The sequence below is a fragment of the Callorhinus ursinus genome, unplaced genomic scaffold (assembly GCF_003265705.2).
Source record: "Callorhinus ursinus isolate GAN/ISIS: 27379988/994484 unplaced genomic scaffold, GSC_fseal_2.0 scaffold10, whole genome shotgun sequence".
In the NCBI taxonomy this organism is placed as follows: Eukaryota; Metazoa; Chordata; class Mammalia; order Carnivora; family Otariidae; genus Callorhinus; species Callorhinus ursinus.
The window spans coordinates 23,243,476-23,265,319 of NW_027397072.1; the positions used below are offsets into that span (position 1 = coordinate 23,243,476).

Below are 21,844 nucleotides of genomic sequence, written 5' to 3' on the forward strand. Positions count from 1 at the left end.
GCGGACAACATGTCACTCCCTGGTAAGCCCTGGGGACCTCAGTGTGCCGCTCTGAGGGCACATCACCTCTTGCCTGTGCACAGTTGAAGAGGTCTGGCCCTTATGTAGGAGGCATTGGGAAAGAGCAAGCTAAGTCTTCCTTAACACTCAAGGCCATCATGTATAATGATTTTTTTCATGTGTTTAGTGTCATCAAGAAAAGGCTAAGCTATTTCCTGTATACTGTACATGCTGAGATGTGAGGGTCTGTCCAAAGTTTAGAAAGTGCCAAAAAATAGCTAAAACTTACGTGCTGTGAGCATTTGTGCTATAGTTAGAAATTTCACGTACATGGAACAGTGGATAAAGTCAGATTGAAAACCAAACAAACAAACTAAGAAGAAGGGGAGAGAAGGGGAAGGGAGTGCATATTTATTTATGACCTGCTCTGCTTTTGTCCAGTCTTGTCAGCAGTGCTGAGAAAAGGATTATCCTCATTTTGCAGATGAGAACATCAGGATTCAGAGAGATGAATTATTTTGCCTATGGCCTCACCACTAATAAATGGTGGGGCTAGGAATTAAACTCATTTTTATCTGGCTCCAAAGGCTGTGTTTTTTTCCACCATACCACACTGTCTCCTCCCATATTAGGATGTTTAGAATTTACAGCAGAATTTAAGGATCAGGCTTTAGTTTGGTAATACTAAAACCACACAGGTAACCTGTCTTTGTGATCACATCTCACAAAAGATAATGAAAATTTGAAGCCAGTTCAACAAAATCTGGTTAATATTTAGTCTCCCCTATCACTTAAATGTAAGACAGGGATGGTAAAAGGAGACACCAATGCCTTGGGTAGGATTACTTCTGAATTGGAAAACTTTCCTTTTATATTTCTTGTAGGCGAGTGCTTTGGATATGTGGTGTTTCACTTTCTAGTGGTTAGAATCCGTGTGTCTCAAAGGTTTAGTGTGCAGTTAGTAAGAGGGTGTCAGTAAGGGGTGGTCAGTTAATAAATGGCAGACTTCACTGGGTGGTTTTGTGCTCACTGCAGGGGAAGCCTGGGAATGAGATGTGAGCAAACTGCTTTTAGGGAGAGTTGACCTTAGATGGAGTCATCATTAGAGGGGCGTTTATAGCAAGTCAACATGGGGTTAAAAACTGTCTGCTAATGAGGCTTCGAGGAACTGGAGAGTCTACAGAGGACTGAAAATGGAAATATCACTGTAACCACCACAAAGTGAAGGCATGAGTATCTTCCCTACTGACCCAAGAATGCAGCAATATAGCATTTGGAAGGTTTGGAGAAATGAAATAACGGCTGACTTGTGAATAAGGATGAAAATATCTGATGATGTGACTCCCAGGGAAGCAATTATGGTTAACCCCTCATTTGTTTGGCATTTTCAAGTATTGAACTGTCCCACAGAACTGCATTCTCCTGACAACTCAGACTTTCCTATTTATGTGCCTTGAATGTTTTCAACCATGCTTGGTGGAAATACTTCTGAAATTGGTTATTCAATTATCCTGCCTTCTTGAACAGAAGCTGCAAGAAATAACATTTCTTTAGATGCCTTTCTTTGACTGCAAGTCTGAGAAGACTTGATTAAAAGAGGTTTAGGTAGTTAGGACTTGCAGTGGTCTCACATAACAAGGAATCCAGAGCTGGGCATTCCAGGGCTGAGGAATTCAATAGCTCAGTGATGTCAGGCTGACTTCCCCTCACGGTCACAAGGTGGATACACAGCTCCAAGCCTCAGGATCTCACATGACAAGATCTAGGCAAGAATGAAATGGGGGCTTCTCCTTATACATGTCTTTACTCAGGAAAATATTTCTCAGAAGACCCCTAGCCAACTTCCCCTTGGGTCTCATTGGCAGGACTGAGTCACATTTCCATGCCTTGGTCTTATGGAAGGCTGAGAGAGTGAATACCCAGCACTTTAGGACTCTGAAGTGGGAGGAGGGCTCTACCCTTAAAAAAGAAGGATGGAAGGGCACCTGTGTGGCTCAGTTGGTTAAGTGCCCGACTCTGGATTTTGGCTCAGGTCTTGATCTCAGGGTCATGAGATCAAGCCCTGCATTGAGCTCTGCACTGGGTGTGGAGCCTGCTTAAGATTTTCCCTCTCTTCCTCTCCCTCTGTCCCTCCCTCCTCCCTTCCTTTTGTTAAAAAAAAAAAAAAAAAAGAATGGAGAATAGATGGCTCTTGGTAGGGAACCAAGAGTGTCTGCCAGGTTACTGAGATTGGGAGTGAACATTACTTACAGTATGGTAGTAGCTTGAGGGATGGTTGGGCTTTTCGTTCTATGCTGAATGGCCCCAGACTGGGATTATTTTTGATTTCCTAAGTCTGCTTTTATTTATTATTCTCTCTCCTTCCTCTGTGCCAGACTGCTAGTTATCATTACTTACTGTTCATGTACCTTGTCCTAATCTTGCCATAATTAGATTTTTTTTTTTTCTGGAAAGATCCTATGATCAAACTTGTGAGAACTCTGCCCGAAATGTTCTGAGTGAGTATCTGACAGCTGTCCTGTGTGTCACCTACGTGATGTAGCATTGCTTTTGGCTGTTGGGGGCCATTTTTCCATCGTGAGGTCTTTGGAGAAGTGACAAATTTCTAGAGAGTCTTATGAATTTAGATACAACTCTAATGAAGTCGTCTTACGGTGAAAGGATGAGCATTTGGGGACAGTTAAGCTTGTTTACTAGAGAAAGCAAAACTGCATCTGTCCATCTGAATCCCAGCGTGGTGTAGAGAGAGGCAGCGAAGTTTATTCGTCCATATTCGGCTCCTTCTCAAAGCCACATGACTGCCAGTTGCCTGGAGAACAAGTACGAGAGCTCTGGGACTATGACCCGTGGGACTCCTCCCTGCAGCGACTGTCCAGCACGGGGCAAGCTGGTGCAGAGTTTCATGATCCCCACCCTCCGCCAGGGCAGCAGGGCCCTGTGAGGGAATGCTGTGAAATGCCCAGGTCATACAGAATCGCAAGTGTTTTGGCAGGGACTTGTTTCAACAAGTTCTTGAAGAAAGTAATACTTTGGCAGTGGTTATTGAAATTACACTGAACAAGTGAGGACCATCCCTTCCATGGACGGAGAGCTGACCAAAATTCAGTCTCTGTATACAGGAAGAAGGAAATAGGAAGCAGTTGTCAAAATAGTACTGACGATGAGTAACTGAACCAAATGAAATGATTCTCCTCTGGGAATCAAACTGGAGCTGGTAGGTGGGTTGTGTTCGAAGGAATCCAATGGTTAAAATGTTCTGTTTTGATCTAGCTGAAGCTGTGAGCCCAAATGGCTTAGAACCCTGGGAGTACCTTCAGAGCAAGTTAGCTGTTTGAAGGCCTGCGGTCTCACTTTACTTTGTGTCAGAAACTCATGAGTGAGGGGCGCCAGGCTGGTTCGGTCAGCAGAGCATGTGGCTCTTGATCTCAGGGTTGGGTTTGAGCCCCATGTTGGGTGTGGGGATTACTTAAAAATAAAACCTTAAAAAAAAATCACGTGTTAGCTTTATAGGCAAACATTAAGTGGCAGAAACATTTGGGGATAAGGAAAACTTTTGTGTTTTTTTGTTGTTTTTTTTTAATTCTGACTAATTTGTACCATTCAAATCATTCTTACAAGAAAAATGCGAAGTATTTCTCATAAACATTTTAGTTATTAACTCTCTCTTATGCAGAACATTTTTTAAAGAATATCCTTTTATTGACTGCTGACTGATACAGATAGAATATCGTTTAGTTAAGTTGAATAAGCTATTTATATTTTTTGAATTTTATTTTCTCATATGTAGATTACCAACTTTATTTCTCAAGTACTCTGACCATTCCTGCTTTGCTGATCATCCAGCTACTGTGTTCAAATTTTAATATTGGCTTCAACTATACTTTTTTAGAAAAAGCTCCATGGAGAAATAATCATGCAATCAATGTTTTTCTGGGATCACAGTACATCTCAGCATGTAGCTGGCTGGCAGTTTTTTTTCTTTTAATCAGAACAATTTACTTGCCTGGGTAAATAAATTTACATTCACATTTTGAATTGTTTCTGATCTTAATTGGGCATTTAGGGGGTCAAAGTGGATGGTTCAGATCTAGGTGGGAAAATCATTTTTCAGCATGTCAAAATACCAGCAACTCATTTTCTACAAAACAAAATAACAGGAACAAAAAATATAATGTACTCCAAAGCCCAGAAAAAGCTGGTAGCTTGACAGTCATGAAGACTGTGGTATTCTCTGTATTACTTTGATCCTGAATGTGACTGTGCTTATTTAAATTGGCAAATTCTTGCCACTGAATTCTATTATTCAAAATGACTGCATTTTTGAAGGGAAGCTTACATGTTAAATACCTTTCACCAGTGCTGTTGATGACTGCTCTGGGGGTTAATGTGAATCTTGTTTTATATTTGTATATTTAACATGTAATATAAACAATTGAAGTGAAATTAAACTGTATGTGAATGGGCATTTTTTCTAAAATTAGAGGAGATACAGTGAGTAATCAGAAAATATATAAACTTAATTTTAGAAATATATTTATTTCTAAATGACCGAAGATGTTACAAATCATGCTTTGTAATGTAAAGGGACTCAAAAGGGTTTTCTGAGTTGGATTATTTCTAATTTGAGTCAGTCTGTTTTTCATACTTCGTATTATTCCTGCATGTTACTAAATCTCTGCTTTGGCACAAGTAGGCATGTGCTGAAACTGCACTGAGGCACGTGGAAAATGTGACTTATGAGTGGATATTCACAGTCTTCCCGCTTTTGGGGGTTGTGGTGATTCATATGCAGAAACCCCCTGCAGCACTGAGTCAGAGTCAGATAGACCCAGTGGCCTAAGAGGGCCTGCCACTGGACAGTTTTTCTGTTTTTTGTTTTTTTGGGTTTTTTTAAAGTTTGCTGCAAATTGACTTTTCCTTCATGAAATCATTTTGGATGCTTAGAGGGCCTAGCCCAAGTCAAATGTCACCCTACACTGGCATGGTGACAAATACACAGCTAGTGTGTGTTTTCATATATTTGCCTCATGTAGCCAAAAAGGTGAATCTTGTACATTCTTCACAGTAGAGATTTTAGCTTCCTAAACTGTAATGATAACACGGTGAATGTGTTGTGAGCAGGAGGCAATGGGGCCCAATAGAAGGAGCTCAGGATTTACACCATGGGTCTAGATTTGAACCCTGCCTCCACTAGCTAAGGCTCGGGCCAGTTAATCGATCTCTTGGAGTCTCAAGTTTGTTCGTCTGTTAAATGCACATGGTAAAATAATGTCTGCTTCATGGAATTATAAGTCTCAAATTAGATAAAATATGTAAAAGTACTCTGTGAAGCTAGGAAATTCTGTACACATTTTTTTCTCATTATTATATTTTCCCAAGTTAATGTGCCTGTTCTTTGCCCTGGAAGTGATAACATCCACACAAATATACAATATATGCCTTGAAGAATGTGCTATTGAAACAGTCTGTGTTTATAGTGTCGGTTTGCCTCAAACTAAAAAGAAGGAGTCGTTTTATTTTAAGAATTGAGTGAAAGGACCCCAAAATGAACAGATATAAGCACATAATACTTGTTAGCAGCCAACACTGGAATCAGGCTACACCCTCGAAGTAGATATAATGCAGTGTTCAGATGAGTCCCTGTTGCGTTCCATTAAGGAGCCCCCACTGGTTTAGGAACTATATGTGGTAACACATCTGGAGAAGCTTCAAAGTGCTGAGTATCAGAATTCACTGCTTGATTGGAAGTAAAGTGGTAACTTTATTTTTGCTGGTGGTCCAGTGGCTGTATCCTATAAAGTAGAAAGATTATCACCTGCTCTCTTGCTCCCCATTCCAAATCCATTCTTTAAGGACAGCCTCCATCCCACCCCCTCCATCAAATGCTGGATGAGGAAGGTACTGCCCAACCTTTGAAGAATTTATGATTTTAAAAGAGATTTAAAACAGATAATCAACTAACTTCTCTATGGAATCCTGGACAAAGTAATTGCCATGGGAGGCGTTCACATGGCTGGGAGTGCCCAGCTTCTGTGAACACTTCATAGCATCTGTCAGCACCCACGCATCATGCCTCATATTGGTTAAATTTATTTATGTGTGATTTTCATTTATGTACCTAGATTGTAAACTCCTGGAAGGCAGGGAAGGCACCTTGGTATTTCTCGTTCCCTCTCTCCATACCTTTTACCTAAGCCTCAAACAGTTTTTGTGGTTCAGATAGAGTCTGTACCCAACATTCAGGTTTAACCCATACATTTAAGCCCTAACTTGCTTCTTTTCTTTTGTCTTTGCAGTTGACCTGCCCCTGTTTTTCCCTCGAGACCAGCCAACTCTCACATTCCAGTCCGTCTATCACTTTACCAACAGTGGACAGCTTTATTCCCAGGCCCAAAAAAATTATCCATACAGCCCCAGATGGGATGGAAATGAGATGGCCAAAAGAGCAAAGTAAGTGAATCCACTGTGTTTCCTACAAATAGGAGCACTTCCTTTCTCTAGTCCAGGTGTTGGCAAGCTACTACCTGCAGGCTAAAGCCTGTCCTGTGCCTGTTTTTGTAAATAAAGTTTTACTGAAACACAGCCATGCCCATTTCTTTACTTATTTTGTATGGCTGCTTCCATGCTACCATGGCAGAGTGAGAAATTGCAACAGATCACACATGACCTACAGAGCCAAAAATATTTGCTGTTTGGCCCTTAACAGGAAAAGTTTGCCAACCCCTTATCTAGACTCATCAGGTAGATTGGTTGTTTTTTTAAATGGGTTACAGGATTTATCTGAAATCTACTGGTCTATTTAGATTAGAGAAAAAGTACTAGAGGAATTAGAGTTGTGGATAAATGGTGTTGATGATGAAAATGTTGGAAGCTATTTTCATATTTTTTTTAAAAAAATGGAAAATTTCAGCTGACAGTAAACAAATAGAATTTCTGCTTAGTGGTCAATACATGCGTCCAGTACCAAGTTTTTCTTGTGGAACTGTAATGTCTCTGAAGGAACAAACATTATATATCTCATTGAATCTCTACCACCATTGCCCAAATTAGGGCCTGTGTCTTCTTCGTCTGAATAAATGGCTATGCATATAGCTTGGAACTGTTAGAATCCCTGTGGAAGTAGACTGGGAATTTGATAGAAGTTGAAGTTAGCTAGAGTTTGGAGCTTAGAGATTTAAGTACTGCCCATGAACCTATATGTAGAAAGTATTCACAAGTCCTATGGGATAGGTAAATGTACAAATATGTTGGTGTTTTATGGGTAACACTTTATTTTTTTAATTTTTTTAAAAGATTTTATTTATTCATTTGAGACACAGAGATACAAAGAGAGAGAGCACATGAGCAGGGGGAGAGGCAGAGGGAGAGGGAAAAGCAGGCTCCCCGCTGAGCCAGGAGCCCGATATGGGGCTTGATGTGGGGCCTGATCCCAGGACCCCGTGACGATGACCCGAGCTGAAGGCAGACGCTTAACCATCTGAGCCTGGGTAACACTTCAGTATCTGGAACACCAGTCTTCATGGACCATGGCCTCCCAGATTGAAGCCACAGTGGATCAAAATCATAGTTTCCAAAAATATGTCATGGTTAGAGTGGCAGGTGGTTATTACTTTATCACTCTGAACAGCCATACGGTCACCCCTGTGATCCCAGCTGAAGGATGATGAGATCCACAGCATCACAGATATGAAGAATATTTATTAAACATCTTCATTCAGTCATTCAGCGTTTATTGAGCAGCTACCATGGTCCAGGCAATGAGCTCCATGCTTGGGGATAGTGATAAACACATTGGAAGTTGTCCATGTCTTCATGGAATTTATAGCCCAGCAGGAGAGATCAAAGCCTTTATCATACCAGATTTCTGACAGTTTTAAGTACTAACAAAACCTGGCCTGCCAGACCTAGAATGCTCTCGATTAGTAGGGCTTCTTGCTCTTGCCTTCCGCTCCCTGAGACTTCTTTCCCTCCCAGGGGGCCTCCTGGCATCTCCTATACTTTCTGTAGGTACAAAACCTTCACTTAATCAGGATTGGGGCTCTGTTCAATAATGACAGGGCTGCTTTCTGTAGACACACAGATCTTCCCACATTCATATGTGGGATCCAGAAGTGTTATCTGAGACTTCAATGTGCCCTTTCTTCCTGCATTTCCCTTTTTTATCCATGAGGTCCAAGTCTGAAATTCTATTTAAGGAAAACGACAGGCATATGCAAATGTACCTAATAACAATGATTAAGACTTAGATATATTGAAACAGACGTGAAAAAAAAGGGATTCAAAAATAAGTTCTATGTTTGGGGTATTGCAATTGTTTAATTTTCTGGGCTTTCCCTGTGTATATATAAGATCTGCCCTTAGAAGATGGGCTGTTATTTGTGGTATGTGCTATGGAGTCTGAACCAGACATGTCCTTGTGGTTTCCATGGCAAAACTGTGTGTGTGTGTGTGTGTGTTTTTCTTAACTAGACATTTTAGCATGTATGAATTGAGTCTTTAAGGAGTTGCAGACCACAAGCCTGTGATTTCAGTATAGGAAGATCGTAAGTGAAGCCTGTTTATCTTAACAGATTGGTTCAGAGTTGCAAGAGACATTTGCTTTATGTTAACACCAGCCTAAAGAAAACATCTGAAGTAACGTTAAAAAAAATCCGCTTTCTACAGTAGTGAAGATGGATTCATTTTAAATGTAATAAAAGAGAAAGCCAGCCGCTCATACTAGGAAGAAGAAATAGTTTAAAAGCTCTCTTCTTTAAATTGAACCGAGTAACTTCCCTGGGCTGTGTCAGAAAGCCAGGTAATGGATCAGCACAATCCGAGAACTGTCCTGCAGGACAGGCTTGAGATTGGTGGAGAGAGTTGGAGAGAAAGGACAGAAAGAGAGAGAGAGGTCAACTGTAGCATTCCTTACATGCCCTGTTTCTTTGTCCTGTGAAAATATTGTACGTGCACAGTGCGTGAAAGGCTATAATTCACTCGGGGAGCTCTGCCCATGACATAAACACTCACGGTTTATGAATAGCGGTAGAGCCCGTTGAGTGGAGTCAGCTGTTTATTCCCTCCTCTAGAGCAAAATTCTAAACATGTGACCTCAGGAAGGACACTTTCTGGCACTGACCAGAGCTTTTCCTAGGACATGTGCTTCTTGCTCATGGCTGTCCAGCAAATTCTGTCCTCACAAGTGAAATGCCCTCTACTGGGTGATCATAGGCTTTGGGGTCACGCAATCCCATGCCCAGCTCCTATCACAAGTTCTAATCGAATAAGCTCTATGGCCTTGGGCAGGGCTATTAACCTTTCTGAACTTGATCCTGTAAAACAAGACTGTACTCCTCCCTATTGGATGGGCTTGATCTGAAGGGTCAGTGAATGGACATATGGAAGACTCTTGTGTTTAGCTTCCGCTTTGTTCCACAGTGCCTTTGCTCACTCCTTCTTCCCACCCTCTTTCTGCCCCTTCAGATCCTTCAGCGTTCTTCCCTCCGGTTTTCTCCATGCATGCTAACATGCAGGCAGCTTCTTCCCCTCTGCCTAGTCTCAGATCTTCCTCAGCTTACAAAAGGGTTATGTACCTATAAACCCATCGTAAATTGAAAATATCATTTGTAAACTGAAAATGAATTTATTACACCTAACCTACCCAACATCATAACTTAACGTGGCACTACCTTCAATATGCACAGGACACTTAACTTTAGCCACAGTTGGGCAACATCATCTAACATAAAGCTGATTTCACGATACAGTGTTGAATAGCTCACATAATTTACTGAACAGTACTGAAAGTGAAAGAGAGCATGGTTGTATGAGGACAGAATGGTTGTAAGCGTATCAATTGTTCACCTTCCTGATCGTGTGGCAGACTGGGAGCTAGCTGCAGTTTGCTGCCACTGCCCAGCACCTCGAGAATTCTGCCACGTAGCCCGGGAAGAGCTCAAAATTCAAAAGTACGGCTTCTACTGAATGCATGTCACTTTTGCATCATTGTAAAGTCAACAAATTAAGTGGAACCATTGTAAGTCAAGGACCAGGTGTGCTGCTTTGAAATCTCTTTTGTATTATTTTTTTTTGTATCTTTATATTGTTTCATTTCCTTAATCAAATTTTGAGTTCTTTGAAGGCGGGGGCTTTGCATATCTATCTTTTTAAAGATATTTATTGCAGTGTAATTCACATATGATAAAGTGGACAAATTTTAGTATATCTTTTGATGGAGTTTTGACAAAGTTACCTTCTACCTTTTCCAGTTAGTCTCCTCATCCCCAGGACAGACACTGTCCCATGTCTTAGTTTTTCCTTTTCTAGATACTTCTTATAAATGGAATAATACAGATTGTATGCTTTTGTGTCTTTTGTAGTCAGCATAATTATTTTAGATTTATCTGTTATGGTATTCCTTTTTTACTGCTGAGGAATTTCCATTATAGGAATATACCATAATTTATTAATGCATTCATCTGCTTACATATATTTAGGTTGTTTCCAGTTTGGGGACTTTATGAAATGAGCTGCTAAAAACGTTTTCATATGAACCTTTTTATAGACATACAGTTTCAATTCTGTGAGTAAATAACTGGGAAGGGGGAGCATGTATATGATTAACTTTATAAGAAACTGACAGATTTTTTCTGAAGTCTTTATACCAGCTTACACTCCCACTGGCCAAATACAGGGTTCCATTTGTTCCAATATCCTCCCTGACACTTGGTATTGTCAGTCTTTTAATTTTAGCTATTTCAGAGGGGATGAAAGGAGATCTCTTTGTGTTTTTTAATCTTAATTTCTTGATGATTAATGATGCTGATCATCTTTTCATGTGCTTATTGGTATATCTTCTTTTAAAAAGTGTCTGTTCAAATTTTACCTATTTTTAATTAGGTTGTTGGTTTTTTTTATCATTGAGTTTCAAGAGTTATTTATATATTTGTCAGATTTATGCATTACAAGTATTTTCTCCTAATCTGTGGCTTGCCTTTTCATTTTCTTAACAGTGTCTTTTGATGAGCAGAAAATTTTTATTTTTAATGAAATTGATTTTATTAGTGTTTTCTTTTTATGTTAATGCTTTTGTAGCCTCACACGTATTTGCTTACCACAAGGTCATGAAATTGTTCTGTTTGTTTTACAAGCTTTCGTTTTGGTTTGGCGTTTAGGTCTCTGATCCATCTCAAATTAATTTTTGTGGATGGTATGAGATGGAAGCTGAAGTTGTTTACATATATCCAGGTATTTCAGCAACATGTGTTGAAAAAAAGTTTTTTTTCTCTGTTGAATTACCTTCATGCTTTTGTCAAAATAAAGTGACTATATATGAGGGGGTCTATTTCTGGATACTCTGTTCTGTTTCATTGGTCTATTTTTCTGTTGGTCTGCTAATACCAATATTTCTTAAAGTCAGGAAATGTAAATTCTTCATCTTTGTTCTTTTTGAAGATTGTTTTGGCTATTCTGGGTCCTTTGCATTTCCATATAAATTTTAGAATTAGTTTGCCAATTCCAACTCCAAATTCCCCTCAAAAAAAAAAAAAAAGCCCCCTGAGACTTTGGTTGGGATGGCATTAAATCTATAGATCAACAAGAGGGAAAATTGACATTTTAACAGTATTGGATCTTCGAATCAATGAACAGGGTTTTTATTTAGGTCTCTAATTTCTCTGAGAAGTGTTTTGAGATTTCAGTGTAGCAGTCTTGCATTTTTTAAAGTGGTTTTGCTTTTATTGTAAATGATAATTTTTTAGATTTTATTTTCCACTTTTTGGTATATAGGAATATAGACGATTTTTCTCAATTGACCTGGTGTCCTGTGACATTGCTAATAAGTTCATGATTACTAAATTCTAGTAGCTTTTTTGTACTTTTCTTAGTGTTTTTTACATAAACAATCATATCATCTGTTAACAGCTTTGCTTTTTTATTTCCATCTTTATTATTTTTATGTTTTTAAAAATTCTTTTTCTTACCTACTTGCACTGGCTTGGACCTCCAGTACAATGTTGTACACAGTGGTAAGAGCAGACATCTGGCCTTACGTGTTCACATTAAAGTTGAGGTTAGCAGTAGGTTTTACATGGATGTGTCTCTCACATTGAATAAGTTCTCTTGTATTCCCACTTTGCTAAGAGTTTTTATCATGAATGGGTGTTGAATTCTGTAGAATGCTTTTTCTGTATCTATTGGCCTGATCCTATGGTTTTGCTTTATTCTATTATAGTGGTTGAATTATGTTAATTAGTTTTTGAATATTGGACCAACCTTGCATTCCATGGATAAATAAACCTTCTCAATCATGATGTTTATCCTTTTTTATATTATTAGATTTGATTTGCTAATGTTGTGTTAAGATGTTTGTATTTTCACACTCATTTTAATGAGTGATATTAATGAGTGATATTTCACATTCATTTTAATGAGTGATATTGATATCTTGTGTTGTCCTGTCAGATTTTAATAAACGCACTATGCTAGCTTCATAAAATAAACTGGAAAATTTTCCTTCCACCTCTGTTTTCTGAAAGAGTTTATGTAGGTTCAGCTCTATTTTTTTAATGTTCGATAAAATTTTATTTATGGAAAGAAATTCAAAGAAATCTTTACAAAATATAGGGATAGTCATCGTTTTTTCTTGTGTTAGTTTTAGCAAGTTGTGTTTTTTTAAGCAGGTTATCCAGTCTAGGTTGTTGAATTGACTAGTTGCGAGATTGTTTATAATATTCCCTCATTTTCCTTTTAATATTTGTGGGCTATACCGATATAACTTCTTTCATTCCTTATAATGAAAGTTTCTGTTATTTTCTCTCCCCTTTTCTTGAAACAGTCTAGCTAGGGGCTTATCAGTATTACTTATCTTTCCAAAGAAAGTTATTTATTTTATTAATTTATGCTTTTATCTTTATTATTTCCTTCCTTCTATTTTTTTGTTTAATTTGTTCTTTTTCAAGCTTCTTAGAATGGAAGCTTATGTTATTGATTTTAATCCCTTCTTCTTGTTTAACATAAGCCTTTAAAGCTACAAATTTCTAAGTTTTGCATTAGCTGCATCCCACAAATTTTAACACATTTTTTTGTTACTTTGTTAGAAATATTTTCTAATTTCTCTTGTGAATTCTTTTTGAACTGTGCATTGTTTATAATTGTGCTGCTTGAATTTCAAGTGTTTGGGGATTTTTCTAGATATCTTACTGATTTCTAATTTAATTCTGTTTTGGTTGGAGATCATAATCTGTATGATTTTAAGCCTTTGAAATCTATTGAGATTTGTATTGTGGCCCAATATATGGTCTGTCTTGGTAAATAGTCCATATGAACTTGAAAAGAATGTGTGTCCTGCATTTTTGAGGTATGGTATTATACATACATGTGAATTAAGTCAAATTACTTCTTAATGTTATTTAAAGCTTCTATATCCTTACTGTTATTTTTTGTGTGTTTATTATTGTTTCGGTTTTTGAAAGGAGGTGTTAAAATTTCCACCTGTGGTTTTGGATCTGTTTATTTCTCCTTTTAGTTCTGTCCATTCTTGCTTTTTGGATTTGGAGTTTTGTTACTTAGGTACACACATATTCAGAATTATTGTATCTTGATAAATTAGCCCTTTGATCATTATAGAATGACCCTTTCTATTTCTGGTAACTCTCCTCGACTTGAAGTCTGCTTTGTCTGATATTAATATAGTTGTGCCAACTTTCTTATACTTATTTTTTGCATGGTTTATCTTTGTTCATCCTTTTTCTTTCATCCTCTGTGTATCTTTATATTTCAAGGAAACGTTTTGTAGGTTGGTTTTCTTTAAATCTAGTCTGATAATCTCTGCCTTTTAATTAGAGTATTTGGTTCATTTACATTTTATGTAAGTAATGAACTGATTGAGTTTAAGTCTACCATCTTACTGTTTGTTATTTAATTTCATTTATATGTTTATGTATTTTGTATTCCTTTGTCCTTCCCTTCCAAATCCTCCCTTTAATTTATTTGAGTATTTTTTAGTATAACATTTTTTCTCCTATTGTCCTTTTAGCTACAGCTCTTTGTGTCATATTTGAGTTATTAATACACTAAAATCATCCTTAATTTATTATTGTCTACCATGAATTAACATCATAACACTTCAAATACAATGTAAAAACCTAAAATACTCTTAATTCTTTTTATACTTCCTACTGTCCTTTGTGCTATTATACTCAAATGTTTCACTTCTACATATTTTGTGAATCCCATAATACATTGTTATTACTTTGGCTTTTAACAGCGAGCTGACTTTTAAAGAATTTAAGAAAAGAAAGAAAAATCACATTCCACTTTATTCTGTAATTCCCAAATAAAGGACAAAGAGACTCATTTCCTCCCCAAAAACCCCCACTAATTTTTAAATGTCTTCCTTGGAACAAGCCATCAGAGAACCATATCCACCCTCTATGCAGAAAACATTGAGACTTGAAGTCATCAAGAAAAGAAAGCTATACCTGCATGATATCCAGGCACCTTTGTCTGCCCTGTGGACTTCACCATTTACAGTGCACTCTCGCACACCTTCATGGGATCATCACTGCAGCCCTGTGTGGGGTACAGTGTAGAAATCCTCATTGTCCTTCATGCAGATAAAGAAACTGAGGCTCAGAGTGATTAAGGGACTTTCCTAAGGGCACACAGCTAGCTTCTAGTAGTCAGGGCACAACACAAGGCCTCTGACTTTTTGCACATCTGTCCCCAGGCAGACAGATACAGTTCCCCATTCTCTTTACTACTTGTCTGAGCCTCCCTCCTCAGAGGCCTGGCACTTGAATAACATAAATACAGAGAGGAAATGCATGTGGCAATTAAGAGCACTGACCCTAAAGTCAAGACAGCTGAGTTGAAACCTGTTTCTGCCACTCACCAGCTGTGTGACTTGGGGCAAATTCATAATCTCCCCGAGTCTGTCCTCTTCTCTGTTAAATAATGAAGCTAGTTTTAGAGGTTATTGTGAGTACCAAATGGTATGTGTGGTTTTCTGTTGTTATTTTTTTAGGATTTTTTATTTGAGAGAGAGCATGCATGTGCAAGTGCATGAGTGGGAGGAGAGGAAGAGGGAAAAGCAGACTCCCTACTGAGCAGGGAGCCCAATGTGGGGCTCAATCCCAGAACCCAGGGATCATGACCTGAGCCGAAGGCAGATGCTTAACCGAGCCACCCAGGTACCCCAGTTTTCTATTGTTAATTAACAGATTACCATACACTGAACAGCTTACAACAGCACAGATTATTATCTCTTAGTTTCTGTGGATTGGGAGTCCAATACAACCTCCCTGGGTCTCCGTTCAGGGTCCCAAACAACTAAAGATGTTGACTGGGGCTGCTGTCTCGTCTGAGGCCCAGGGCCTCTTCCAGTCTCATTCAGGTTGTTGGCAGAGTTCAGTTGCTTGTGGTTGTAGGACTGAGGTACTGGTTTCCTTCCTGGCTGTCAGCTGGAGGCTGTTTCCTGCCACACAGCCCCTCCATGGTCGAGCCAGCAGTGGTGCATCAAATCCTCCTGTTTCTAAGCTCTGACTTTGGTGTCACTGATTTCTAGACTTGATTTAAAAACGGTTCATTTGATTAGATCAGGCCTACCATTAATCTCCCTTTCTTAAAGTCATCTGATCCATGTAACCTAACAATCCCAATTATAGAAATGAAATCCACCATTTTCACAGTCCTGGGGATTATTATACAGGGGGTGAGGAATCTCAGGGGCCATCTTAGAATTGTGCTTACCACACAGGGTAATGTAGGTGAATTGTCCAGCATAGGGTCTGGCATGTTGTGAGCATTCAGTCATTGTTCACCATCAACATCACTATCCTGGGTGGAAAACGAGTTTCAATTAAAGGATAGCAAAATCAACATTGCAACCAACTAAACAGTCCCCTAACCTCAGTGACTTGGCCAGAGATTCTTAGATTCTGGGCTGCCCCATCCATGGACACTGTCACCTACAATTATGTCTTCTTGGTGCCAGCCCAACCAGCTTAGAAAGTGGGAAAAATCCATCCTTCGATTATTTAATCTACATAAAGCCAACTATCACTTTGAAAAAAAAACTGAACTTCCTAGTTACCTACCTTGGCATTTTGTATAGCTTTAGATCTGTCTAGATGAATGAATCAAATGTAATCCTTTCTAGTCTGATAAATCTGTGAATAGATGGAGTTTTCCATGAGTTTCATTGTGTAAAACATCAGCTTGATCCTAGAGGCCTAAGTAGTTTCTTAGAATAGGATTTAACCCCAAACCACCCACTGCAATGGTTTCTCACAAATTAAATCCATTATATAAATGGAATCACTTAAAGACTATCAAAAAATAGCTTCTCAGTCAACACATGGGAGTAATTCATGAACCTCCTAAAACCATTTGTTGTTTCCCTTCTTGCCTCAAGGTCAGAGAGAGATGTTATTTTCTTATTTAGAAACCTATCCAAATGCTCCCAAAGCAGTCCATAATTCCCCATATGTTCTTCGCCATGCATACTTTTATTATTTGTCATCCAGTTGTCTTTACCGAATAATTTTTTCTTTCAAGAGTTTTTTATTTAACAAAAAAAAAGAGTTTTTTAAAAATTGTCTGCGTTCTAGATTATTTCAATTATCTTTCATTGTTAATACCTTAGTATTCTCAAAGACACAGTTTTCTCCAAATTTGTCATTAGCTGCCAAATGCTTCAACCCAGTCTTATGCATTAGCCCTCTCAATAAGCCAGATAAAAATAGATCTCCTCTCCTTCATTCCAGAGAAGGGGGTTAGATGTCCCCCCACCCTTACTGTGGCTCTGAGTCCCCTCTGGGTCCCTCAAATACCATGGAGCACAGCGTGGAAACCCCATTTCGAAAAAGGTAGTTCACAGTGTGGTCACAGGAGCCCTGAGGCCTGAGAATTCTTTGGGACTCGGGGAGGACTGCAGGAGAGGTGTTGATGCAGTGTAAGTGGTTATAATGTGAGCCTGTGTGTGTTTGTCTCTCCAGAACTCAATCACCCACTTCCTTTCTGCCTTGTTGGTAGCTCCTTAAGGCAACTCAAACTATGCTCTGTTCCTGTTGAGATTTCCTTGCAGAGTCAGGCCTCCCTCTGCGGTCCTTGTGCTCGGTCAGCCGGCCTGAGGGACACCCTGACATGTGTGACACCCATCAGTGTTCCGGAAAAGTGTGACAGGGACTTTGCCACCCTTTCTCTCTCTCTGTCTCTCTCCCTGGACCACTACCTCCCCTTCTTCACCCCCCCCAACCTCCCTGGCCCCCATCCCTTCTCCCATTTATAGATATATTTCTGGAACCCTCGTCTGCACCCAAGGGTAGGGGGATGGCCAGGAAGGTAAAAATTGTGGCCAGCTGTGATTGCTCATCCCCACATATCCCCCACTGCGAGGAGAGCAGCTACAGAACTGAGCCACTCTGGGCCAGAAGAGTCATTGGCACAAAGAAAAGCAATGAGGGAGGCAAAGCCATCAGTCTTGGGCTCTCAGGAAGCTGTGCCCCAACGATAGAACCTACAGTTCCAGTGCTGCTATGATTCATGGGTTTTCTTTATTATTTTATTTTGCCTTAAGTTCCCTAGGAAGAATTCCCTTTAAAAAAAAAAATCCCAACCTCTTATTACCTGTACCCCCTTCTGGAGAGAAGAGGGAATTTTCTGGCCCAGCCAGCACAGCTTGGGCGATCAGGGTGCCCAGGGAGGACGGGAACAGAACCACAATGCAACTGGGGAAGGCCAAGGTCACCCAAGCCTTCCCCTCAGCCGCATGCCCTGGGTTCCGGCGTGGGCAAGCACACCTGTCCCTCCCGGGGTTTAGAACTATAGAAGCTGTGAAGAGAAAAGTAAAACAAATAAATAACATGGAATGATTGGGTCCTTGAACTCTCCAAGAGAATCATTTTGAAAAGTATCTTCAAGGGATTTGGTTTGTTTTTCCCTTCAGAACAGAGACCAACCGTGATGGGGAGGAATCCAGCTCTGCCTGCCGCCCAGGCAGCCTCTCCAAATTGCGTAGGTCAGAGAGAACATGTTATTTATTAGAACCTGACATCTGTTGCTGTAAAATGATAAGCTCCCTTAAAAAGCCTGGCCATCCCTTACTGCTAATACAGCCCTCATCCCGAGAGAGCTGCTTACTGTCCTTCCAGCCCGCACCGACCTGGCCGTACCAGGCACAGAGCATTTACAGCCCCGCTCAGCCTCCTCACTCCCCTTGGGCAGGACCCCCCAGGCCCTCTTTATTAGGTCCTGCCGCTGTGTCCCTGGCTTCTTTTGAGTCCACGCTTTGACCTTTCTGAGGTCTGCTTTAAGGACTGAACCTTGCCCCACTTCCCCATCCATCCTGCCTCCTGCTTTCTCAGTGGAAAACAGAGTGAGGGTAAGCCAGAAGAAACCGCACATGAAAAGAGTAGCTGGAAAATCAATACATTTTTGTTGGGGAAATGAACCGAGTTGTACTGTTGTAAAGCTACCAAGTGCTCAGGGGAGGGTTCTGATGATCCCTTCCAGCCACTGTGAAAATGTGGTGATAACCAAATACAGTGACTTCCTTGTTTGTGAGTTATGGTCATTTATTCTCTTCCTTGGGAAAATAGGCAGATGTCTTACAGAGCCGAAAGGCTAGGGAAATTGGTTTGGGATTTTTATAGCACACCAAAGTAGAAACATGCATTTATCAATGGAATCAGAATTGCCTTTGAACTGTTGGAAGAAGAAATGTAGCAGTAAGTAAAGACAATGCAAAGAATAGTGACCTGGGAGTTGGGAGACCTTGGTCTCATCTGGGCACGATTATTAATTGCACATGTGATCTTAGGAAAGAAACTTCACCTTGGGCCTAGTGCCCTCATCTAAAAGCACTGGGCTAGTAGCTGATGATCACTAAGTTCCTGTATATTTGGGGGATTTTAAGTGAAAATTGTGTGTAAGGTAGCTTAGCATGCTTTTTTATTCGTGTTGAGAAAATTCCATCTCTGTTGCCAGAGGTCAGACGCAAATTGAAAACATTACTAAATGGAATTAACTATGCTCTGTACGTGATGCTTTTTTGTACAACCCATATCTGGTATTTATAGAACACTTCAGCTGCGGAACGTGCACACATATGCCCTGAACACACACCCAGTAAAATACTTCTAGATGTAATACATTTTCAGATGTCAAGTTAAAACAGCTTCTTGGGAATTAGGCTTGACTGTTCCGATGTATGTGTTGGTTTCTGACAGGTGCCGCCAGGGCTGCTCAGGGCTGTCATGTGTGATGTGGAGTCCAGCCAAGGCAGGAGGGCCAAGTTGCTTGTTTCTATCACTTCTCATTAAGGCATGAGTTCTAGAAAAAAGGGAAGCAGCAAAGAAGAGTCAGGCCCGTCCATTCTGTGCACATCATTAATGACAAGCAGAGACCTTATTTCTTCAGAAATGGGATCCTATCTTGTGTGTTGTCAGATCATTCGGCATAGGGGGCACCTGTGAAAATAAACAAGATTCAGGACTTGTTGAAATGCAGCTTTATAGAGGTGAGCAGAAACAGGGAGCAGATATTGGGGCAGTTACCTCTGCTTGGAGAGCAGCAAAATCGCCAATAGCAGAGCTAAGTTGGGTGGCCACGCAGAAGTGTAGGTGTGACCGTGGAGACCCGTCTCAGGACACGGAGCTTGGAAGGAGCCTTGGAAACCATCTAGTACAGCCAAGATGGAGTATGGTAAGCATTAACCATTGTGGTGGGAATTGAATGAAATAATAGGCATAAGACCCTTAGCACAGCAATTGGCATAGACTTGACATTCAAGTCATCATTTTCATTTCCTGGAAAAACATGTTCAAGACCATACAGTATGACGATTAGAACACTATGCCCCTGCTCACTGGTCCAGGGTTGAATCCAACCCAAGCCACCTCTGACCTCCCACCTTTACTCTGCCTGTTGCCCGCTCCCTTGCTCACAGGAGTGGTACAAGGAAATCAGTGCCCACATCCACACACCCATCCACCCACCCACTGTGTGGCCGGCCATTTCCGTGGTGGCTCACCTGGAGGCTGAGGGCTGCTGTAGCCATGGGGGAGAGGAGAGCCCAGGGTACTCTCGAGCAGAAATAGCTCTTCTGGGATTATAGAGACCTGGCACTGAGTACCTTTAAGGGAAAGTAAACATTCCTGTGGCCGAACTTACCACTAGAATCAGGGGGCAAAAGAAGAAAGGGGGGGGTGTCGTAATGGAACAGGCCAAAGGATGGATGCTTGCTGCTTCACAGCCTCCAAGCTAGCAGAAAGGCTGCACGTGGAGAAGAGGATGAAAAATTCCAGTGACTCTTATCTTCCCAGACAGACAGAACCCCTGGCACTTAGTCATGCCTGGTGGAAAATGGAAGCCAAGAAAGCAGAAGTGAGCCTGGAGTTCTCTAGGGTCGTCCTTAATCTGAGGTCACTTTGGAGGATAACAAGTCCTTTGCCTCCTGGGTGCCCTGGCCGGTCAGGGCCAAGTTGCCAGGTGGAGATGCTGTGGCTTGAGTCAGGAGAACGGGCTTCAGGGCGGCCATGATTGTAAGAACCAAGTATAACGGTGGCTTCTGCAGTTAAGTTATTGCTAGTAATTCATTCAGCAAACATTTCAGGGCGATATATATGATATACAGAGTGTGTGCAAGGCACTAGGGACCACAACACACCCAGTTTGAAGAGCCCCAACTATAGAGTGTGCTGATGGATTTGGGGGGTGGTCCATCACTGGTTGACATTCCATTCTGACCATGGGGTTTAACTACTTAGTACACTGGGTATGAGTCAGAATTACAAAGTGAGGAGCTCTGTCGCTCTTCTAAAAATCAAAATCAAAATTTAGAAGACCAGAATTTCCTGTTATCGGTCATTTTAGGGATCAGATAGTCTTTAAATAGTCATTACTGCAGTTGGCCAGAAAAGTGAAATTTACAGGAACATATCTGTAAAGGCACAACTGTTGTTTTCTCAACAGAAATGATAGTGGATCGCCCAGTCTCTCCTGATCATCTGGTAGGTGATGAGGATGAGGATGCAGATGATGATAAATGTGTGCCTAGTGCTTGCACTGTACCAGCACAGCTCCAAATGCTTCATAGATTTTCAATTCCTATAAATCTCATAACAACCCTATGAGATCAGTACTACCATTGTACCTATTTTACAGATTATGAAGCTGAGGTCCTGCAAAGCAAAATGACTCGTCCAAGGTCACAGGGTAACATAGCACAGGAACTGAGAATATACCTCAGGTTTCCCGACTTTTTGACTGCATTCTGCTCTTATACTGCCCCACCTCTCTTCCCCCTTGATTGCCTGAGTTCTCCCAACTCGGCCAGGCAATTGAGTTCACCATTCTGTTGAGAACTGCAGAGTCTCCAGGCTCTCGGCCTTGGTTGACACCTAGGTTTGGAGTGCCCCAGGGTGGCCTTGCAGATATTTTGATTAGGCTCTCCCCACATCACCAGCACCCTTCCATCCATCAGTCCATCTAGCCAGCCAGCCAGCAAATATTTACTGTATTCAGAGTAGGTATCAGGCACCATGATAAGTGATGTGTGGGACCCTGGCCCTGCCTTCACTGCACCAGAGGTAGGGTGGGAGTGCTACATAAAGGGCTGTCTTCTGAGGCAGCAGCATGCGCTGTGTGCAAGGGGGATGCAGGAGGAGAGGAAAGGACGTCTGTTTCCCGAGGTCAAGGAGGCTGACATTGGAGTGTGGGTAAGATGTGATGGAGGGAGGACATTTCCTGCCACAGGGAAGAGACCGCCCAGAGGCCAGGAAGCAGGGGGGTTCTGGGTAGCCAGGATACACTGAAGAGGGCAGCAGTGGATGAGGCAGGAGAGAAAGAAAAGAGGCAGATAGCA

The 21,844-nt window shown here is 40.8% G+C and overlaps 1 protein-coding gene across 5 annotated transcripts in view; it reads left to right on the forward strand.

Annotated features, from left to right (window-relative positions):
• Positions 1 to 21,844, forward strand: part of BABAM2 (BRISC and BRCA1 A complex member 2) — a 395,384-nt gene that overhangs the window by 354,727 nt on the left and 18,813 nt on the right. For all 5 annotated transcript variants that reach the window (XR_012379665.1, XR_012379664.1, XR_012379666.1 and 2 more), the window contains one exon: positions 6,297 to 6,450. Coding sequence is in view for 2 of the 5 variants with exons in the window: in XM_025867974.2 (XP_025723759.1) it covers positions 6,297 to 6,450 (154 nt within the window). In the remaining 3 variants the exon portion in view is untranslated. The remainder of the gene's footprint in view (positions 1 to 6,296; positions 6,451 to 21,844) is intronic.